General features: G+C 38.8%; 1 protein-coding gene across 1 annotated transcript in view; it reads left to right on the top strand.

Moving 5' to 3' along the window:
* The first annotated feature begins 4,106 nt into the window (after window positions 1-4,106).
* The window catches only part of AGMO (alkylglycerol monooxygenase), a 392,936-nt gene continuing 373,723 nt past the window's right edge, over window positions 4,107-23,319 (top strand). Inside the window, exons 1-3 of the mRNA XM_055589894.1 lie at window positions 4,107-4,504; window positions 6,793-6,923; window positions 19,157-19,308. Of these exons, the coding sequence (XP_055445869.1) occupies window positions 4,379-4,504; window positions 6,793-6,923; window positions 19,157-19,308 (409 nt within the window). The 5' untranslated portion in view covers window positions 4,107-4,378. The remainder of the gene's footprint in view (window positions 4,505-6,792; window positions 6,924-19,156; window positions 19,309-23,319) is intronic.

Raw genomic sequence — 23,319 nt, 5'->3', positions numbered from 1 at the left:
CGAGTGGAAGAATGTTCCTGATAAGTTGCTGACTCCAAGAAGCAAAGTTACTGTATCATTTTTTTAATTTTAAAATACTTTACCTATACCTTTGTTTAGTATGATCAGTTTTTTTTAAACAAAACAATGTGTATGTTTAAATATTAAATGATAATAATGGTGATAATAATTAACCTTTGTAGGGAAAAACAGATATGACAAATGCCCATCAGGATAGGTTGTTAGTGTGAAGTAGAAGGGAGGCATGTATGTGAATCTTTTGAGGGGAAGGGCTGCACCTACTTTTGACTTTATTCATTTATTTTTAAAAGTCTTTTAACTTTATATACCTAAATGCTTGGATTTTTCCCATGATGCATAACATTTGTAATTTCAAAACATTCTTAAAGCAGGTAGTAAAGCATTGTGTCTAATATGATCACTTTTCTTAAATACATATTTCTGTATGTGTTCATTTGTAATGGGAATCCTCCTGAAAATACAGTCAGTTCTGCAATATTTTGGAAGTGTGAATTTGCTCCAAAAGGATTAATATATAATGGAATAATTTGAACATGCCTTCTATGTGTGTGTAAGTGATTTTGTCAGGGAGAGTTCCAGGTGAATGCTAAAGGTAGTACCTAACTGAACCCAAAGGCTTGTTGCTGTTGTTGTTGTTGTTGAATTGCTAAGTTGTGTCCGACTCTGTGACCCCATGGACTGGAACACACCAGACTTCCCTGCCCTTCACTATCTTCTGGAGCTGGCTCAAACTCATATCCTTTGAATTGGTGATGCCATCCAAAGATTTCATCTTCTGTCATCTCCTTCTCCTCCTGGCCTCAATATTTCCCAACATCAGGGTCTTTTCCAATGAGTTGGCTCTTTGCATCATGTGTCAAAGTGCTGGAATTTCAGCTTCAGCATCAGTCCTTCCAGTGCCTTCTGATGAATATTTAGGGCTGGTTCCTTTAGCATCGACTGGATTGATCTCCTTGCTGTCCAAAGGACTCGCAAGAGTTTTCTCCAGCATCATCATTCAGAAGCATCAGTTCTTCGGCACTGGTCCTCTTTACGGTCTAAATATCACATCCATACATAAGTACTGAAAAAAAAAAATCATAGCTTTGACTATATGGACCTTTGTCATCAAAGTGATGTCTTTGCTTTTTAATATGCTGTCTACATTTGTCATAGCTTTCCTTCCAAAGAGCAAGTGTCCTTTCATTTCATGACTATAGTCATGGCCTACAGTGATTTTGGGGCCTAAGAAAATTAAATCTGTCACTGTTTCCAACTTTTTCCCTACCTATTTGCCACGAAGTGATGGGACTGGATGCCATGATCTTAGTTTTTTGAATGTTAAGTTTTAAGACAGCTTTTCACTCTCCTCTTTCACCCTAATCAAGAGGCTCTTTAGTTCCTCTTCACTGTCTGCCGTTAGAATGGTATTATCTGCGTATATGAGGTTATTGATGTTTTTCCCAGCTTGATTCAAGCTTGTGATTGATCCAGCATGACATTTTACATGATATCATCTGCATATAAGTTAAGAAACAGGGTGGCAAAATACAGCCTTGACATACTTCTTTCCCAATTTTGAACCAGTCTGTTGTTCCATGGAAGGTTATAATTATTGCTTCTTGACCCGCCTACAAGTTTCTCAGGAGTCAGATAAGGTGGTTTGGTACTCCCATCTCTTTAAGAATATTCCACAGTTTGTTGTGATCCACACAGTCAAAGGCTTTAGTGTAGTCAATGAAGTAGAAGTAGATGTTTTTCTGTAATTCCCTTGCTTTTTCTATATTTCAGTGGATGCTGGCAATTTGATCTCTGGTTCCTCTGCCTTTTATAAATCCAGCTTGAACATCTGGAAGTTCTTGGTTCATGACGTTTTGTAGCCTGGCTTGGAGAATTTTGAGCATTACCTTGCAAGCATGTGAAATGAGCACAATTATCTGATAGGCTGAACATTCTTTGCCATTGCCCTTCTTTGGGATTGGAATGAAAATTGATCTTTTCCAGTCCTGTGGCTACTGCTGAGTTTTCCAAATCTGCTGACATATTGAGTGCAGCAATTTCACAGCATCATCTTTGAGGATTTTAAATAGCTCAGCTGGAATTCTGTCACTTCCACTAGCTTTGTTTGTAGTAATGCTTCATAAGAATCATAAGAAACGTTACTTGACTTCACACTCCACTCCAGGATGTCTGGTTCTAGGTGGGTGACTACACCATCATGGTTATCCAGGTCAGTAAGATCTTTTTGGTATAGTTCCAATGTGTATTCCTGCCACAGATATCAAGGGAACATTTCATGCAAGGATGGACATGATAAAGGACAGAAATGGTAAGGACCTAACAGAGGCAGAAGAGATTAAAAACGGGTGGCAAGAATATACGGAAGAACAGAAAAGCTTAGGGAGACACAAAATGCACACACATGTTTAATGCATGTGCCTTAAACATCTGCCACTGTCCACAAGTCTGACTCAGTGTTGTGAGCCATTGTATCCAGATCCCTGGTTTTACAGCTTGCCATATGGTTTCAGATAAGCCTCCTTCATACTCCATAGTACAATGGACAAATCTTCCAAGACTAGCTTCCACAAACAAAGGTCAGGTCAGATCTTTTTCAAGATGAAATACCATATTGTAGTTTTTATGCATTTCTTCATCATATAACATGTGCCCAGCTACAAACTGGCACTTGGCATGTACCTCTGTAAGGATTAAATAATGTGCTGCTGCAGCTGATGATTTTCATCACCCCCTGAAAGGAATTCAAGGTGGAGAACAGAAATGAGGCACTCTGTGCTCTGGGAAAACTGGCAGAACAGGTCTTCAGATAGTGAGATATTTTTAGAAGCCCAATTCTTGTATATCCTCATACTAGAAAAACACTAAACTCCTTGATTACATCTGCTCCTTGTGACTAGCAGCGAGCTTCTAAAAAGTAGCAGAAACTTTCTGCAAAAAATATATGCTTGATTGCATGTAGTAGCCCTCAACAAAATCACACATATACTGACCTTTCCCCCTACCTCTTTGGAGAAGCTTCTTAGAGCTATCTGAAATGCTGTGTCCCGGGCTATTGTCCTCATTTTGCCCCAAATAAAATTTAACTTGCAGCTTTCATGTTACATATTTTAAGTCAATACATACATGTATAAAAGTGTGCTACCATTTTTATTAGGTTCTGATTTTTTTCTCCTTGTTGACCTTTAAGAAGTTTTTGAGTATTGCATTGTAATCCCATTTTTCTCATTAGCCCCATGGTTTTTTATTGTACAGACTTGCATAGTGTAGTGCTTTTTAGTAATAAGCATGTCATATGATAGTGGAACTAATTATACATACATCAAAATGTTAATAGTGTCTCTGGGTAGCAATTTATTTGTTGCTTATCTATAATGCCTGTTTATTTCTCCGAGGACAGTCATGTGTCAATAACCTAATTACATCTACATAAACATTTTTGAAAGATGAGGTGGGAATCAAAGGATGTCCATAGCCTTTGACTGATTTGGAAAGCTTCACTTACTCATTGTTGATGCAGTCAGTTAAGTGCCTTTTAGCCTACCTAAGTGGCACAAACAACCCATGCTCCTCCTGGAAAACAGAGATAAGGTCTCTCAGCAACACCTTAACTGCTGCTTCAATCCAAATCCCCATTAGCACTAAGAAGAATACAGATGTGAATAGTTGGCATGCCCTTAAATTGGTTTGCAAACATTCAGATGTGAACATGATACAGATGCAGGAATACATAGGCAGTCACCAGTAAGATATATTTGGTGCTTACTGGCTTTTGAGGTTAGTCTTATTACCTGAGATCAGAATACCTTGTCTCTCAGAAAATGTGACACTGTTGGGAGACTACAAACCTGAGCCCAATGTTAATGTCCAAAGGGAAAGAAAAACAGGTATAATATTTTCTTCATGTGATTTGCATCTTGAATTTCCACCCACTTTTTCAGAGCGAACTTTCACTTGCCATCACTTTGTTCCTTCTCTCCAAGGAGGTATCATGTGGGTTTTTTGTTTCTCGTTTTTTAGTGATAAATTACTCCACCTGCAGCTAAACTCCGTTGTTTATCTGTGATCTGGGCAGAAGCCCTTCCTCCTCTTCCCCTCCCGACCGTGGGGCGGCTTCTGGGTCAGCGCCCTCTGAACTCTGAACTCGTTCCTGATTGATCCTTGTTCTTTCCTGTCTCGTCACACCCCGTCTGCACACAGACTCTGCTGTTGGCTCTGCTCCGTGGGGCTTTGTTCCTCACGGGTCTCTCTCTGACAGAGGGCTTGATCCGTGCAGCACAGCTCGTTCTCTGTGTTCAGCCTCTGGCTTCAACCACTGGAGCACAAATACTCTCCAGCTGGGAGTCAGACAAGGGCAGAGATGAAGAACCCAGAAGCCCAACAGGATGTTTCGGTTTCCCAGGGGATTCGCATGATGTTTTATGTGATGAAGCCCAGTGAAACGTCATTCCAAACCCTGGAAGAGGTGCCTGATTATGTACAGAAGGTGAGGCTCTCTGGGAAGAGGCTGCTCTTGCTTTCCTCTTAATAAGAAGTAACTTAAACACAGTGTGGGGTTTCATTCATGTCCATTCTTCAAATAATTCTAATAAAAACAGTTTCAAAACAAAGCATGGGGGAAAAGTAGAATTTCCACTTGAATTGAATTTCTGTACAATATCCATAACCATCTCTTGCTGTTAAATTTTTCTTCCCTGAAATGTCACTTCAGAATCTGATAAAACTAAAAAGTTTTCCGGGACACAGTGGCATTACGGGTTTAGCTGTTAGAAGCTCAGTATCCAATGGTTATGTGGTATCAGTAAACTTTGTTAACAATTTTGTTTCTAAAGGAAAGCTTGTCTACCTCCTCCCAGGAAATGATTTCCTGTTTTGTTGTTGTTGTTGTTTTAAGCAGGGTGGTTCTGCAGGATGGATACACAGCTGAGAATTCAACCCTGATTTCCTAAGTTTGAACTTAAACCAAGTTTTCTTTGAAACTCTTAAGTGTTCAGAGGCACTTTTCACTTCTGGTTACTGGCCACGATTGGAAGTGGAAATATCCAGAATTAGAACTTGAATACTGAAGTTCCCCACCCTGTCAGAGTTGTTCCTAAAACACTTACTAGTTCAGACCAGAAATAGAAAATAAAATGACATCAGAAAATATGTTCTTAGGCTTTGGGTTTAGAAAATTTCAGTACTCATGATCAACTTTCAAATGAGAGAATGCCTTAATTTTTTCAGGATTTTATATTATCCCTTTCTGATTTTTTAAGGAAAGAATGTGGTACTCACATCTTTATAAATCATTATTTTATATTATGACATCAAACCTAGCGTGATATTTGTCATCAATTATAGATGATTTTTTTTCTATAAGAAAAAACTGAATGAATAAAACTTGAATGATGTCTAAAATGTTTAAAATGATCTCATTCTCTGAAATACTCAGAAGCAAAATTTTTTGTTCCTATAGTTTCAATTTTTTTCAAAATTTTATTAGAGTATAATTGATTTACAGTGTTGATTAGTTTCTGCTGTACCACAAAGTGTATCAGTTATACATACATATATCCATTTTTTTAAAGATTCTTTTCCCATATAAATCTTACACAGTACTGAGAAGAATTCTCCATATGCTATACAGTAGGTCCTTATTAGCTGTATATTTTATATATAGTAGTGTGGTGCTGCTGCTGCTAAGTCGCTTCAGTCGTGTCCAACTCTGTGCGACCCCATAGACGGCAGCCCACCAGGCTCCCCCGTCCCTGGGATTCTCCAGGCAAGAACACTGGAGTGGGCTGCCATTTCCTTCTCCAATGCGTGAAAGTGAAAAGTGAAAGTGAAGTCGCTCAGTCGTGTCCAACTCTAGGCACCCCATGGACTGCAGTCTACCAGGCTCCTCCGCCCATGGGATTTTCCAGGCAAGAGTACTGGAGTGGGGTGCCATTGCCTTCTCCGATATAGTAGTATGTATTCCTACAATTTCAATTTTGTGATTCCTGTCATTCTAATATGAAAAAAATCATGCACATATTTAAGGAAAGTGATTTAAAGTGGACCTTATCTTTGTAGTGTATTGATAGATTTCTGATTATTGCCCTTATTTTAAAAAGTATTTTTTAGACCTTGAAACATGTCCTGCCTAATCTTTTTTATTTTCTTGGCAGAATTATTGTGGTTACATCTATGGTTATATTTCTTTCTTTTAAAAATATATTTATTTATTTTGGCTGTGCTGGGTTTTCATTGTTGTACGGGCTTTTCTCTCGTTGTTGCAAGTAGGGGCTACTCTCTAGCTGTGGTGTGAAGGCTTCTCATTGCAGTGACTTCTTTTGCTGGGGAGTACAGGTTTCAGGGCACACAGGCTTCAGTAGTTTTGGCAACTGGGCTCAGTAGTTGCGGCTCCCGGGCTCTTGAACACAGGCTCAGTAGTTGTGGCACATAGGCCTAGTTGCTCTGCAGCATGTGGACACTTCCTGGACCAGGGATCGATCCCATGTCTCCCACATTGGCAGACGGATTCTCCACCACTGAGCTGCCAGGGAAGCCTCTATGGTTCTATTTTGTATCCAAATCGGATGATAGCATTGGAGCACCTTGTTAGTGTGTGTCTGAAATAAACAGATTTCTTTGCCTGTTGGGAGGAAATAATCCCCGAGGATAGGTTCATACCTTTTCTGCTATGAACTGTCACTCTGGGCCTCCCACTTCGGGAATGACTAATCAGGAAACTTGGAAGAATTTCATACCAAGCACAATAGCATCTCTCTTCTGCGATTTCCTTTCCAGGCAACTCCATATTTCATTTCCTTGATGCTGCTTGAGCTGGTTGTCAGCTGGATTCGCAAAGGGAAGCCATCAGGCGGCTTGGATGATGCCTTAGCCTCTTTGTCAGCCGGCATTATGTCTCGGCTTCCGAGGTGAGTTAGCTGGTTAGCTGCGGTGAGTGAATAAACTTAAATTATCCAGGTAAGATGAAGAATAAACCCATTGTATGGGGAATTGGTCTGTTTTTACACACATCCCCAGAGAACTCAGTTACGGTCATTGTTTAAATGTTCGATGTTTTGTTCATCACGGATGTTTTACATCTGTTACTGAAAATACTGCTCTAAGTGTTATTTATTGTGATTACTGAATTTATTGCTGCCTCCTTAAATTTTGTGCCCAAGGCAATTGCTTGTTTTAGCCTAGTCCCAGGCCTGAGTTTTGTCCGACTTATCTACTGGGAAATTAATTTTGCCTCAGGCAAATCCACCTGCAGTAGCAATCTCCCTAATCAATGTCACACAAAGCTCTAGATTTCTACCGTGGTCTCCTAAGTGGTATCTCTGTCTCTAGGCCTATTTTCCACTCCAGTGTTCTCACCTGGAGAATCCCAGGGACGGAGGACCTGGTGGGCTGCTGTCTATGGGGTCGCACAGAGTCGGACACGACTGAAGCGACTTAGCAGCAGCAGCAGCAGCAGTCCTATTTCACTTGCAGCCAAATATTTCCATAACGTGAATCTGGTGGAAACTCCCTCATAGGTTCCTTATGGCCTGAGGATAATTTCTTCCCTAATCTATGGAGGCCTCTGTCTATCCAGCCTGCCTTGTGGTTCTTCTTTGAAGAACCTTTGAAGGTTCCAGCCTTTGATTCTTCTTCCCCCATTGCAATAGCCATTTGCTCCATATTTGCCGTCACCCAGATGTCTCTTGTGGTCATCCAAGTGGCCAGCTCCCATTCATTTCTTCAGTCTAAATATAGACTTCTCAGTCATACTCTTCAGCAAGTCTTGTCTGTTTTCCAGCCCTACTTTAGGCATCACCTCACTGCGGGCTGAAATCACTGTGGAGTATTGTGCCTACACCATAATAGAATTGTCACATGGTATTAAGCTCACCTGTTTGCCCTCCACCTGCCCCCACCCCCACCGCCGGCCCTTCCCGCTAGGTTGCATGTAACTTGAGAAAAAGAGGTGTTCTTTCTTCATAGTTTTAACTCCTATGCCTATAATGATGTACAAAATAATGGTGTGTGTGTGTTTTAATGGAGTATGGTTTACAATGCTAATTTCTGCTGTATAATGAAGTGAATCAGCTATATGTATACAGATATCTCCTTGCTCTTGAGCCTCCCTTGCCCCCATCCCACTGCTCTAGGTCATCACAGAGCACAAAGCTGAGCTCCCTGTGCAATACAGTAGGCTCCCATTGGCTATCTATTTTATAGATGTTACTGTATATATGTCAGTCCTAATCTCCCGGTTCCTCCCACCCTCCCCTTCCCTTCCATGTATACATGTCCATTCTCTATGTCTGTGTCTCTAGGACTGTGCCCCGGGACCAGGTTTATCTGTTCCATTTTTCTAGATTCCGTTCATCTGTTAATATACGGTATTTGTTTTTCTCCTTCTGACTTACTTCGCTCTGTATGATAGACTCTAGGTATAGGAATGAAATTGGGTCATTTGTAGAGATATGGCAGACTTTATTTTAAATCTCACATTCTTATAGTTTTATGTTGAGGGTGAAGTCTGAGGATGAAGGGATTAAACAATGCATACTGGAGTGGGTTGGCATTTCCTCATCCTCCAGGAGGTCTTCCCAACCCAGGGATTGAACCCAAGTCTCTTGCATCTCCTGCATTAGTGTGCTCACTCGGTTGTGTCTGACTCTTTGAGACCTCATAAACTGTAACCCACCAGTCTTCTCTGTTCATGGCATTCTCCCAGCAAGAATACTGGGGTTGCCATTTCCTTTTCCAGAGGATCTTCCTGGCCCAGGGATTGAACCCTTGTCTCCTGCGTCTCCTGCATTGGCAGGCAGATTCTTTACCACTGTACCACCTGGGGACCCCAAAATAATGAATGCTGTGCTACTTTTTAGAAAGAATACATTATAATGTGTTTAGAGGAGGTACCAGTGAATGGAGGGCTCTTCGACGTATGCGAGTTTTCCCAAGAGGAGAGGGTGAGGGAAGAGTCCCTCAGAAGTCTGTGCCTTGTATTCCTGGTGAATGTTCTCATTCCTGCTTCCCACCCATTGCTTCTTTTACTGTTTTAAGAGTTTCACTTCTGACCGGTGCTCACTGCTTTGGAATGTTTGCATGAACCGCCCAGTGGGAAACCAAGGTGGATTTTTTAAAAATAAAATAAGAACTTAAAGATAGCTGAGAAAACGTAAAATCATTTCCTATGATTGAGTAAAATTATTTAGATAGAAAGTAGACCTAAAGGTAAAATTTATTTCATACATGTTACTATGAAAAAGATAGGTTAATAGTTATAAAATAATAGTAATGGTAATCAGAACAGTGATTCTCTGAAAAACTACTCATATGGTTTCATGCTGCTGTCAGAATCAGAGAATAATATCTCAAATTATTTTCAATTTCCAGAATACTCTAATTGGGAATTTACAATTATACATAATTTCCTTTATTTCGTGCCTCCCTCTAAACAGAAGTGAACAAAAAATATATTCAGCATACTCAAGGGACAAGTATATTTGACTGTTGAAAAATACTCGGTAATAATAGTTTATTCTGAGAAACTTGAGTGTATAGTTTTATGGAAATGGAACAATTGATGAATTGTCAAAATAACCTGATAACTGAGAAGTGCCCTGCAGGAACAATTACGCATCACATATTTTGTTGAGCTGGAATGAATTTATAAAGAACTCAGGGAGACATCAAGTCGGATAAATGCGTCAGTATTTCTTTCACTGTTTTAAGTTTGACTTTGGTCACAAGTCAGATTAGATTGTTCTCTTATTATATTGTAACAACTAGAAGTGTAAACTGTATCCTCAGTACTCTATTTCTCTTCAACACCGTGATTAAAAGAAAAGGTATAGAATTCTAATAAGATACCCAAGGAGTAATATTTCTGCTAAAAAAGAAACCCCCAAATATAAGGGAAATGGGGAGAGAGAAAGAGAAAATAAAACAAACCAGCCCTTCAGGGATAAGCCTGGAGTTCTTTTTCTTCACATCCCACTACTCATAACACTCCTTAATCTAGCACAAGCTGTGAACTCTGGTGCCCTTTGAAAGAAAGGGAAAAGGTTGTGAACTTGAATTTGGAGCCTATTTTTTATAGTTGTATTTTGAATCAGAACAGCACCTTACTTCTTTTTTTTGTTCTCAGTTTTAAATTATGAAATACGGATAACTTTGTACATTTTACAAATAATTTTATCTTTCACAGGCTTTTGTCTGAAAGATCTCAGCAAAGCAAATTATCTGGAAATGAAATTTCCCAATGTTTTCATTTATTTTGTTTCTATCACAAAAATTCCCAGACATAAGCAGAGAAGGAAAGCTGATCCTTAGGATCCACTCTTCGCAATCCTGTTTCAGCACAAGATGAGAAGGGGGATTTGACCGAAACTCTTAGAACAATATTTCAGTTGAAACCACAGCATCAAGGGGAATCCTTGTGCAAATCGTTAACAGCTGAAGGGTAGATTATCACGACATTGATCATACCCTCTCCGAGGGACTAATTTCATTTTCTACACCAGCAACAGGGGCTTGCCATGTCCTTAAAATTCATAATTGCAAGAAAAATGGTAGTATACTATTTGTTAATCCCTTTGTGAGGAATTATAGTTTGGATAGTAATTCCAAACAGGCATGTGGCCTCTGACAAAAAGTTGGGGAAATCAAAGTGAAACCCTGAACATATTTTTCCACTTTGCCATTCATGTAATGGAAATGCTGTGTGCAGACTTTGAGGAAAAACAATGTTTATTTGAGGATCTCAGTTTCATTATAACATAAAAGTCAAAGTAGCTTGAAGATCAGTAGCATACTTACCATATTGATGGAAAAGATCTATGTGTATCTTTCAAATCTTTATGTAAGGAAAATTATTCAACAGAGACAAGATTGTATCTTGTTTACAAGCCTGTCAGACAGACTGCAATGTGTAATAAATGTCCATCTGTCCTAAGAACCAGATTCTGAGCAGGCTTGCATCTGTTTTCCTCTTCTAGAATCCAGTAGGCAGACTTCTTAGTAAGAGTCTTGTCCTGAAGTTATAGACAAGCATGTGTATTTATCGTACTTAAATGCAGTGTACAATCTGCAGATAATATGCCTTTCTATTGGTTAATTGCATATATGACTATACAAAATAAAATGAAATATTGACTAAATCAATTTTTTAAAATCTCGCTAAAACTTGTGAAACATCATGCTACTGACTGAAATGCTAACGAGTGAAAAATAATCACATCTTTTTTTTTTTCCTTGCTTGTTGAAGCAGAACTCAATTTCCAATCCTTCATTAAAAAACTGGGACTTCAATTTGTTACTTCCTTCCACTGTTTCTGCTTCCATAAATTGCATCCTCCCCAGAGAAATTTTATTCCTGATATAAATATCTACAGTATGTTTGTTTTTAATGGGTTCATTTATTCTGTTGAAACAGCAGATTATAAATCAAATTGCAATAGTTGGAGGTATAATTTAAGTAGGTAAATTTTCAAATGAGCTGGGGACACTCCACTTTTAATACATATGAGTCATTGCCAGTTTTTACTATGGAACTATGTCTGCGATGTTGCACCAAATGTATCTACAGTTTCACTGGCCATGGCTGCCATGGCATTGTCCACTCCTGACAAGAAAGTTTCAATTCATCAAAAAAAATTAATAAATAAAAAGCAAAACTTAAAAGGAAGTTAAACTTCTTTGAGATTCTTTTGACTCCTGGAGGTAGGACTAGCGAATAAAGGAAAATTGTGTACTACATTTTTATACTAGACTTGAGTAGCAGAGTTGATACTGTTTTTGGCAACATCAGACTTCTAACAAATGAGTGTCTGCCATTTGGGGTGATGAAATTTAGTAAGTATTTATTCATTGTCCTAAATAAGAGATACATTCGTTTATGTAATATTAATAATGGCATTTTATTGTGAATATTAATATAGTCCTATTAACTGAGAAAGTTATGAAAAGAACATCCCAGGCAAACAAAATACATTTTAAAAACCTGCTGCTATGTTAGTTATTTTTGCTAGAGAGAATGCCTCATGTCCTCTTAACTTTTACCTTAGAAACCTCATCAGTAGACTTTGTTTTTCTTAATGGTGTAACTTCAGATATTGCTCTTACACTGTCCTTCCTGAATGAAGGAGGCTTCCTTGTGCTTATTAAGTCTGTGTTTGTGTGCTTATTCAATAGAGTTATTGAATTTCTTGAAGTAATTTACTTGTTGCAAAGTAAAAAATGTAGCACATTTAGTTCTTTCAGATCCACCACATTGTGTTTACAGAAGACTCTGGTTTTGTGGTTGTTTAAAAAAGAAATTAAGTTAAATGATTGATTTGTAAATGTCATCTCACGGTAGGAAACAGCAGTAGGAATGTTGTCTGCCTGCAGAAGGTAGAGCTTGTTGTTATATATTTTGTTATTACTAAGCAAAAATCAGTATTCCACTAGATGGAGCAAAAGTGGCAGTAGCTTTGCAGACAGTGCAAGTTCCTGGGCCAGGTGTAAGAGATTTTGAAGTAAATAAATAATTTAATTTCTTGGAAAAAATCAATATAAATACATATATATTTCAAATATGTATTTATTTATTTATAACTTCCTGAAACTTGTCAGGGCATTTTGAGTGATCTCATTTAAATATTGGTTTATTTTTTAGTCTATGACAAGATTGTTAGAAATAAAGATGCCTGATTTATTTTTTTTCAGTTTTGTATCATCTGGACAAATTAAACAGTACACATTGCCCTAATGATAGTCATGAAATAGTACAAGTTCGCAGATGTCTGTGAACACTGGGTACATAATTGTACTGACTCTGAAAGTTGGTTTGAAAAGTTTACAGTTTGCAGTGAGAGCATTACATCAAATTTCAGTTGCTTGATTGATGATTAGAGCACGCAAGTATTTGAGAGCTAGATAATTTTAGGATCCGTTCAGCCTAATGCTCTCATATCTGAAATTAGATAGTGAGAAAGTAAACAATCTCTCCAGTGTTACCTTTCTCTACCTTTGATAATGGAATGTTCAAACTGAGATGATTTTGATAAAAAACTAGCTTTGTAATTCTCAATCCCCAAATGATATTTGTTCTCACTTATTGATTATTTGGCCACCTCATGTTGACTCATTGGAAAAGACTTTGATGCTGGGAGGGATTGGGGGCAGGAGGAGAAGGGGACGACAGAGGATGAGATGGCTGGATGGCATCACTGACTCGATGGACGTGAGTCTCAGTGAACTCTGGGGATTGGTGATGGACAGGGAGGCCTGGCGTGCTGCGATTCATGGGGTCGCAAAGAGTCGGACATGACTGAGCGACTGATCTAATCTGATCTGATATAAAAAAAATGGGCTTCCCAGGTGGCACTAGTGGTAAAGAATATGCCTGTCAACGCAGGAGACGTACGAGATGCAGGTTTGATTCCTGGGTTGGGAAGATTCCCTGGAGAACGGCATGGCAATCCACTCCAGTATTCTTGCCTGAAGAATCCCAAGGACAGAGGAGGCTGGCGGGCTGCAGTCCATAGAGTCGCAAAGAGTCATACACGACTGAGCGACTGATCTATCTGATCTGATTGATTATTGGAAAATCTCAACATAATAAATTATATTTTTTTAAAACCCAGCATCAGTACTGGAACAGTACTTTGATATCTTACCAGATTTTATGTCACTAAACTTTGACAAGATAGAGATTTTTATTGAGGTACGTTGATTTATAATATGTTAATTATTGCTGCATAGAAAGGTGATTCAGTAATATATCTATATATATATAATTCTTTTTAAATTATTCTCTTCCATTATAGTTTATCATAGGATATTGAATATAGTTCTCTGTGCTATACAGTAGGGCCTTATTGTCATCCATTCTGTATATAAAAGCTTGGGCTTCCCTGGTGGCTCAGTGGTAAAGAATCTGCCTGCCAATGCAGTAGATGTAGGTTTGATCCCTGGTCCAGGAAGATTCCCTGAAGAAGAAAGTGTCAACCCACTCCAGTATTTTTGCCTGGGAAATCTCATGGACAGAGGAACCTAGTGAGCCACAGTCCATGTGGTCGCAAAGAGTTGGACACGACTTAGTGACTGAACAACAACAATATAAAAGCTTTTCTCTGCTAACCCCAACCTTCTGCTCCATCTCTCTCCCAACCCCCGACCCCTTGGCAACCACCAGTCTGACTGGACAAATTTCTAGTGTGAACAGAAAATGTTAAATAAAACATATTAAAAATTAGCTGTCTTTCATTTGCCAACAGATATGCCTTAGGCCTAAGAGAAATAGCTATTTGGAAAGAATGTATAAAAAATATAGGACAATGGGAGGGGAGCCTCTAGGTATACAGGCTGTTGATGAGCTGTCTAATGCCTCCTATTTAGATCATGTTCTCGCTCTTGCACTCAAACTTCATGAGAAAGGGATCTCACTCAGTTCAGTTCAGTTCAGTTGCTCAGTCATGTCCGACTCTGCGGCCCCATGAATCGCAGCACGCCAGGCATCCCTGTCCATCACCAATTCCCGGAGTTCACTCAAACTCACGTCTATCGAGTCGGTGATGCCATCCAGCCATCTCATCCTCTGTCGTCCCCTTCTCCTCCTGCCCCCAATCCCTCCCAGCATCAGAGTCTTTTCCAATGAGTCAACTCTTCCCATGAGGTGGCCCGAGTACTGGAGTTTCAGCTTTAGCATCATTCCTTCCAAAGAAATCCCAGGGCTGATCTCCTTCAGAATGGGCTGGTTGGATCTCCTTGCAGTCCAAGGGACTCTCAAGAGTCTTCTCCAACACCACAGTTCAAAAGCATCAATTCTTCGGCGCTCAGCTTTCTTCATAGTCCAACTCTCATATCCATACATGACCATTGGAAAAACCATAGCCTTGACTAGATGGACCTTTGTTGGCAAAGTAATGTCTGCATTTGAATATGCTATCTAGGTTGGTCATAACTTTCCTTCCAAGGAGTAAGCGTCTTTTTTTTTTTTTTTTGCACTCACCATCTGCAGTGATTTTGGAGCCCCCAAAAATAAAGTCTGACACTGTTTCCACTGTTTCCCCATCTATTTCCCATGAAATGATGGGACCAGATGCCATGATCTTCGTTTTCTGAATGTTGAGCTTTAAGCCAACTTTTTCACTCTCCACTTTCACTTTCATCAAGAGGCTTTTTAGTTCCTCTTCACTTTCTGCCATAAGGGTGGTGTCATCTGCATATCTGAGGTTATTGATATTTCTCCCAACAATCTTGATTCCAGCTTGTGCTTCTAGCATTTGGTTATTCCAAGCCCCTGTGCTACCTCATTTCCATCTCTGTATGATAAAGTAAGCTCACTACGTATGCAAATTGCATATGTCTCTTCCCTCAGAATGGGGTTAGAATTATTTGAATGCCAGTGTGCAAAGTCATAAGCAGGGGAGAATGGTGGAATTGGGAATAGAAAGAGGAAAAGGTTTAGCTTTACAATTCTGGGTCTGGTGGGGATATTTTTGAAAATGTAGGTGCTATTTCCTGCCATCAAGAGCTTTGCAGAGCTTGATAATCATTTCCCAGCTGTATCCCTTGCTGAATTGTTTCTAGTTGTGAGTACTCCATGGCCGTTTTTCCCCATTTATGATGGAAGAGGATCATATCCATCTTGCTGATAGAGAGCTGGGGATTTAATTCCCACAGCTTCTCCTCTCTTCCTCTTCACCTTGAAAAAGTTTAGCTTTGTGCTAAGGTGTGAAAAAAAAAAGAAAAAGTCTTGACTGTAGTATGTCAGGCATATTTCAGCTCGATTTGTGTCAACCCTAATAAGTAAGTTGACAGAATAATAAATTGAGTGCCTGCTCAAGACCTGGCACCTGTACAGGAAATAAAGAAACATTTCAATTGCAGGCAGGTTCTTTTTGTTTTACAAATGGAAGTTTTCCAGGGATCCCCCATTTCTTTTACTGAAATCTTGGTATCTGACAGCCTCTTTTAACTGTCATTGGAAAACTTGCCAAGAAAGACAGCAACTTTGAAAAGAGATACTGAGCTGGTGGGACACGGATGAGGCAGGTGGCTGTATTTGCCCTCTTCACTGATGTGTCTTCCCTTTTTTGTTCTGTGCCTGACACCCAGTAGATTCTTAATGCAAATTCATTGAAAGATTGAATGAATTCATGAGTTGACCTGCTGTGACACTAGGTACCAAAACAAATGTCAAAAGACTGCAGATTATTTCAACTTTTCATTGCATTTTCTAAGTCTTAATTTTTTTTTTCTTTCTGGATCAGTCTTTTGTATTTAGGGTTATCAACTGGGACAGTTTTGCTCCTAGGAGACATTTAGACAGTTTGTTTTCACAACAGAAGTGGAAGGCTGTGTTCCTGTATCCAGTCAGTAGAGACTGGGGATGCTGCTCACCCTCCTACAATGCACATGACCAACCCCTACAACAAAGAATTATCTGGCCCCAAAGGCAATAGTGTCAAACTTTAGAATCTTTAAGAAAACTTAAGTTAGACCATTTAAAATTCATATTATTCACCATTTTTTACCTAGAACTTGAATTTTATTTGGTCAGTCCTCTACCACTGAGTCCTAGGGAACAATGTTAAGTTTCGTAATTTGGGTAATTCTTTTCACAAAACAGACCCCTACAACTGAGAATTATCTTGTCCAGATGTCAGTAATGAATGACATTGTTCAGAAGTCATAGTCTAGATATGAGTTAGCAACCAAGCTAACTTACTTTACAATAAAATTTGTTCTACCCACCCCCCACCATGATCATTGTTCAGACAGTAAAGAGTCTGCCTGCAATGGAGGAGACTGTGGGTTCAATCCCTGGATTGGGAAGATCCCCTGGAGAATGGAACGGTGGCCCACTCCAGTATTCTTGCCTGCAGAGTTTCATGGATAGAGGAGCCTCGGGGTCTACAGTCCATGGGGTCACAAAGAGCTGGACACAATGAGCTACTAACACTTTCACCCTGATCACCTGGATGGCAAACTGGAAGACACATTTCAAATCTCAAGTTCTTGAATGCCTCAGAGTTCCAGAACAGGGTGAGAGCCCCTGGCCCATTGTCTGTCCTGTCCCATGAGGGACCTCACATACCTGTGTGTGGACACCCAGATTGCTCATCCCATCTCTGTCTACATGTCCAAAAAAGCCAGTTTTATCTGCCTTGTCATGTTGAAACTTTTGCACACCCACAGGTGGGCCCTCTGGAGGTCTGGACCAGGAAAGGGACTCATGCAGGCCCTGAAAGCAGGTTGAAGGCCGCCTGACAGGAAGGGTTCTGGAGTGTCCAGGGCTTGGACTGAGTTGTGACAGGAGTGCTGGGTAGGCAGTCCAATTGGGTCAGGGACTCACGTTTAAGGACAAAATAGCTCTTTCCAATCATGTAATTGTTGGAGGAGGTCATGGAGAGGAGGTGACGCTGGTTGACCTATAAGCTGAACCTTTCTTACCCTTCCCCTCTCTTCTGCACTCTCCCCTGTCTGTGGAATGTAAATTCCACCCACAATCCCATGCTATTGGCAGCTGTTTCAAGGATGAATCCTTGAGAGAGTAAGGTGTGGTTGAGGCCATCTTAACTGAATAAATGAATTAACCCAGTGAGGACCTTTCTGGAAACTCTTAAGATTCTGGAGGGAGAGTATGGAGATTTATGTTTCCTATAGCCACCCGACAAACCAGCTCTGTAAGTTCCTTTGTTTATAAAAACTGCCACCTCCCAATCTAGAGTGTTCCATCTTATTCTTTAGTCTCTTCTGACTCTCCCTGTATGACCACCAATTTATAAACTGAGAATAATCTTAAATTGAAATTTGAGTTTTAAGATCTGATGATGCATAATCCTTTTTGAAAGTATAGGCATTTGTCATTTCTGTTGATTATTTTATTAGTGCAATTGGGAAGAGGACTAGTGTTTTGTGTTACTGATTAAATAATAACTTGAAGAATTCAAAATATGGGGCTATTTTAAAGTTCTTATCCATAAATCACAGCTAAAATCGTATCATAATTAAAGTCAAAAGTAGATTAAAAGTAAATACCTGGGTATCCAGCAAACCCAGTAACATGTTCATTCATAGAGGCTGACTGTATAAAGGGAAATATTAGTAAAAGAATAAATATAAAGAGAAAACTAAAGATCTGCTTCTTTGACTTTTATTTTAAATTAGTATATTTAAGAACTTCCTCAGTTCATGGTTTATAAATAAATCTTTATTCAGTAGTATCATTCATTTTATATATGAATGATAAATATAAGTGAAAAAGTCAGTTCAATCTTATCTATAAAAGTGATAAAAGCAATGATTAGCTTGAGTCTGATCTTAAATTTGCTCACAGAAAACTTAAAAGGAAAAATACTCCTGTTCATAAAATTGAAATATATTAAGTATATTTTTGAAAGTTCTTGAAATAGAATTTGCAGACGCTTGATTGAATAGGTGGTAAGAGATACTTTATATGAGTTTTAAAAACAATTGTTTACTTCTAGGAAAAATATTCTTTTATATTTTGAGATCAACAGATTGTTACTACAAGGAATACTGGAGTGCTATGAGGATCCAGTTTGAGATGCTAATAAAAATATCTAAAGAGCTTGAAGCGTGTGTGGGTGTGGGTGTGTGTGTGTGTGTGTGTGAAAGGAAGGAGAGAGTAGAGAGGATGGAGTTAGGCAGCAGCAACTTAAACTTTATTGGATTAACACATGTTAACTTAGTAGGCATTTTTCAGTCCTCTTTAAAAACATGCTGTTTATAATTTTCTACTTTTTACATTTCCTTTAAAAAGCACCCTTCTTGTGTTCTTTATTAAAGTTTAGAAATGGCAATCACAGCAAACAGTCATAGTTTTGTCATATTTATGTTATATGGGTTCTGTGAAAAGTATTTTTAAGAGACACATAAAAAGAACGTCCTGCTAAGTTCCATGAAATAGAGAAACAGTTGGCATCCGTGATGCCTGTGAAACAAAAGGAAACATGGTATGAATCACTTGGATACCAAGGGAACTGAGCCTCTTCAAAAGCCAGATAGAACAGTAAGAAACCAAGAAGAAGAGGGAAAGGATTTTATTTTTACATGTGAACAGATTCACTTTTGTGTATAATCTAAAATGTTTTAGCATAAGTTAATCTCTAAAATATAGTATAATCATTACTGATAGATTTTATCTTTCCAGGTTGTTTTCCAGGAGCATTGAGCTGACTAGTTATGTTTATTTCTGGGAGAACTACAGTCTCATTAGTTTGCCTTGGGATTCTCCATGGACTTGGTATTTAACTTTCTTGGGAGTTGACTTTGGTTACTACTGGTTCCATCGTATGGCTCATGGTAAGTTCCATACCAAGGCTTTATTGCTACTGAACTTACGTTGAACTGTGTTTGCCACGTAGTTGGTATTCAGTAAATATGTATTGAATGAATGACTAAATGAATAACTTATTTACAGTATCTAAAGATTAACAATGAAAATTTACTTTGCGTTTTAAATGGAAACAATCTGAAGTCATTGTTGAAAAATGTGAAATTACTAGAGGTACATATTTCACACTTCTTGTATATAATGTATTTTTGTTAAACCCTTTAGAAAGTCCTGGCTATTGGATCACTTCACATCCCAGTTATCTAGGGTCATTCAGAAGAGCTTTGTAACAGCATGGAATCCTAGCTAACGTGCTGTCATGTAAGCCTGATTCAAGTTCTTGGCTGTGTTGCCATGTTACAAATGAAAATGCAATCAGCTAAGGCACTAGCCATAATGCACTTGAGTGTGACCACAGCTTTGCACAATTTCTCATCTGGTATAAAACCTTCATATTGTACTGGTTCACTGAGTTTGCTTGTGCGGATTCTTGGCTGCAGTTTCCAAAGAAATGTTTTGTTATGGAAAGGAAAATGGAGGAGCATGGAGCTGTCTAAATCTCTATTGGAATAAGCCGGGGTTGAAGAATGATTGTAGAGGTAAGGTGAGCTAGTGGTCTGTAAGGAGGAAGGAGGCATGCAAAAGTATTTCTACAAGGAAATGGAGCAAAGTGCTAATTTGGGCAATCTACTGAGGAATTGAACTCAGGATTTCAGTGGGTAGTTGGGTTGAGTGGGTGGGGAGGAAGGAAGGAAGAGGAAGAAACCTGGAATAATAATACAAAATAGACGGGGGATGGAAAGGAGAGCCCCGGAGATCAGAGTGAATAACTGAGGTATGTGTGTGGGAGTATGTGTGACTAAATGTCCTTGCCAAGCAAGGATGAAGGAAATAGGAGTAGCACAGACAGCATCAGGCTAAAGGCAGCTAAATTTTAAACATGGTGTTATTTTGTTAAGCACTTTAAATGTGACATTTAATGACACTGTAAAGAGTGTTAATTCAGTAAAACAATTTGGAGTGAACAGATAAACTAGAAAAAGTTGTTTGTTTTGTGTGTGATAACCTTTGCCTTTGAAAATAGTAGATCATCTCCTGACATCATTTCCTTGTATATAAATGAAAGAGGATACTCCCAAATTGAACATGATTAAGAATAAAATAGGGTCTACGCAGTAAACTTTGTATTTCATTTCAAAACAGCAGTTTTCTCCCTAAAGCAAGCCCAATGGCAATTTCCCTCACTTTCTGTTGTAGCAAATGGGTAATGCAGAAAGCATTTACATTGTATTAGTTAATTTCAGGAACTTTCTAATATCACACTGTCCTGTATAGATGTGTTTGTTTGGAAAATCTGCAAATTCACTTAATCTTTGAAAGTCCATTATAACAGAAAACAAAGAACCAACAAAATATAACCAAATATAAAATGTTTAGAAATATGTTGATTGTAAGTGCTCTCAGGGAAGAGCAATAAAATAAAATAATATGTTAAAAACATGGAATCAAAGTTGTTTAAAGTATGCTTCCCATTAGAAAATTTTGAATCAAATCCAGTAAAGGCAGCCATTAAAAAAATCTGAAACCTTCTGGAAAAACACTCACCACTTTCAGGCCATGAAGCTTAATAAGTTCAAAGACTTTTGACTTGTGATTGAAAGCTAGTTGGAAAAAAAAAAACAAAACTATGCAGTTAAATGTGTCAAATTTCAATGAAACAATCAATTTTTAAATTTTATATGATAATGCAAAATATTAAAATGGGGTTTTAGAAATCTAAATCTGTAGACATACAGAGTGAGAAGATAAAGCCAGTAATATCAAATTTTTTTAGTCTATTGGATTACTGAGCAATTAATTGGTTAAATTTATTTCAACTGAAAAGTTGAACAGTTCTAAAGTCTTAATGTTGTCTTAAAATATTTTTTAAGACCCTGATTTTTCTACTTAATGTGTTACTTTCCTTTCACTGTTTGCAATAAAATGACATAATAAAAGTATACTCCACATTTGCTGAATGTTAAATGCTATGACTTTTGAAGAAACAGTTTACTATATTTTTTGCATGCATTTAAATCACTTCTTTAATAAGCTACATTATTGCTAAGTGTTTGTTGTTATTGCTGCTTTACTAGTTTGTTTTGCATACATGCAGAATTTTCTTCAATGGCACCCCACTCCAGTACGCTTGCCTGGAAAATCCCATGGACGGAGGAGCCTGGTGGGCTGCAGTCCATGGGGTCGCTAAGAGTCGGATACGACTGAGCAACTTCACTTTCACTTTTCACTTTCATGCATTGGAGAAGGGAATGGCAACCCACTCCAGTGTTCTTGCTTGGAGAATCCCAGGGACGGGGGAGCCTGGTGGGCTGCTGTCTATGGGGTCGCACAGAGTCGGACACGACTGAAGCGACTTAGCAGCAGCAGCAGCAGCAGAATTTTCTTACATTAAAGAGAGAGTTTCCTTCCCTGGTAGCTCAGCTGATAAAGAATCCACCTACGCAGGAGACCCTGATTTGATTCCTGGGATGGGAAGATCCTCTGGAGAAGGGATAGGCTACCCACTCCAGTATTATTGGGCTCAGATTGTAAAGATAGTAATGAATCCACCTGAAATACAGGAGACCCAGTTCAGTTCCTGAGTTGGGAAGATCCTCTGGAGAAGGGATAGGCTACTCACTCGAGTATTATTGGGCTTCCCAGGTGGCTCAGATGATAAAGAATCTGCCTGCAGGTGGGACAGACCTGGGTTTTATCCCTGGGCTGGGAAAATCCCCTGGAGAAGGGACCAGGCTACCCACTGCAATATTCTTGCCTATAGAATTCCATGGACCAGGGAGCCTGACAGGCTACATTCCATGTGGTTGCAAAGAATTGGACAATGAGTGAGTGACTTTCACTTTTTGTATTTGTAGGAAAGTTTAAAAAACCTTGAATTCCATCTCTGTCTCTATGAAAAATGGCAGAGGATTATTTGAGGCTATATGTATTCTTTATATGTCATTTCCTTTTCCCCTGGAAAAAATGAGAAAGAAATTGATAACTTATCAATTTACACAGAAACAAGAGTAGTGCAATAATTATCCTACAGTGCTTTGACTACTTTAGAAAGATGGAATGATAACATTAAGTAGGTTTCAAAGTAACTTCTTGCATGCTTAGTCTCCTTTACAGAAAGCTACATTATTTTTCTTTGTACTTCCTATTAGTTGTACTAAACATGTAATAAGAAAAAGAGTAAAGATTTTTAAGGGAACTTTTAAAATATAAATGATTATTTCCTGAAGGGCAGCCAGAATGAGCCTTCCAGGGTGCTGGTAATAGACTTGAGTGTGATAATACCCTTGTAGTTATATGAGTGTATATTCTTGTAAAAATTTATCAGTTTGTACATTTAAAGTTTATGTACTTTATCACTGGACTTCCCTGATATCTCAGTTGGTAAAGCATCTGCCTGCAATGCAGGAGACCCTTGTTTGATTCGTGGGTTGGGAAGATCCCCTGGAGAAGGAAAAGCTACGTACTTCAGTATTCTGGCCTGGAGAATTCCATGGAGTGTATAGACAATAGACATGTAGTTTTATTTGGGCTCCAAAATCACTGCAGATGGTGACTGCAGCCATGAAATTAAAAAACGCTTACTCCTTGGAAGGAAAGTTATGACCAACCTAGACAGCATATTAAAAAGCAGAGACATTACTCTGCCAACAATGGTCCGTCTAGTCAAGGCTATGGTTTTTCCTGTGGTCATGTATGGATGTGAGAGTTGGACTGTGAAGAAGGCTGAGCACTGAAGAATTGATGCTTTTAAACTGTGGTGTTGGAGAAGACTCTTGAGAGTCCCTTGGACTGCAAGGAGATCCAACCAGTCCATTCTGAAGGAGATCAGCCCTCGGATTTCTTTGGAAGGGATGATGCTAAAGCTGGAACTCCAGTACTTTGGCCACCTCATGTGCAGAGTTGACTCATTGGAAAAGACT

Source organism: Bubalus kerabau, chromosome 8 (assembly GCF_029407905.1).
Source record: "Bubalus kerabau isolate K-KA32 ecotype Philippines breed swamp buffalo chromosome 8, PCC_UOA_SB_1v2, whole genome shotgun sequence".
NCBI lineage: Eukaryota > Metazoa > Chordata > Mammalia > Artiodactyla > Bovidae > Bubalus > Bubalus kerabau.
This window is presented reverse-complemented; position numbering and strand designations above follow the sequence as displayed.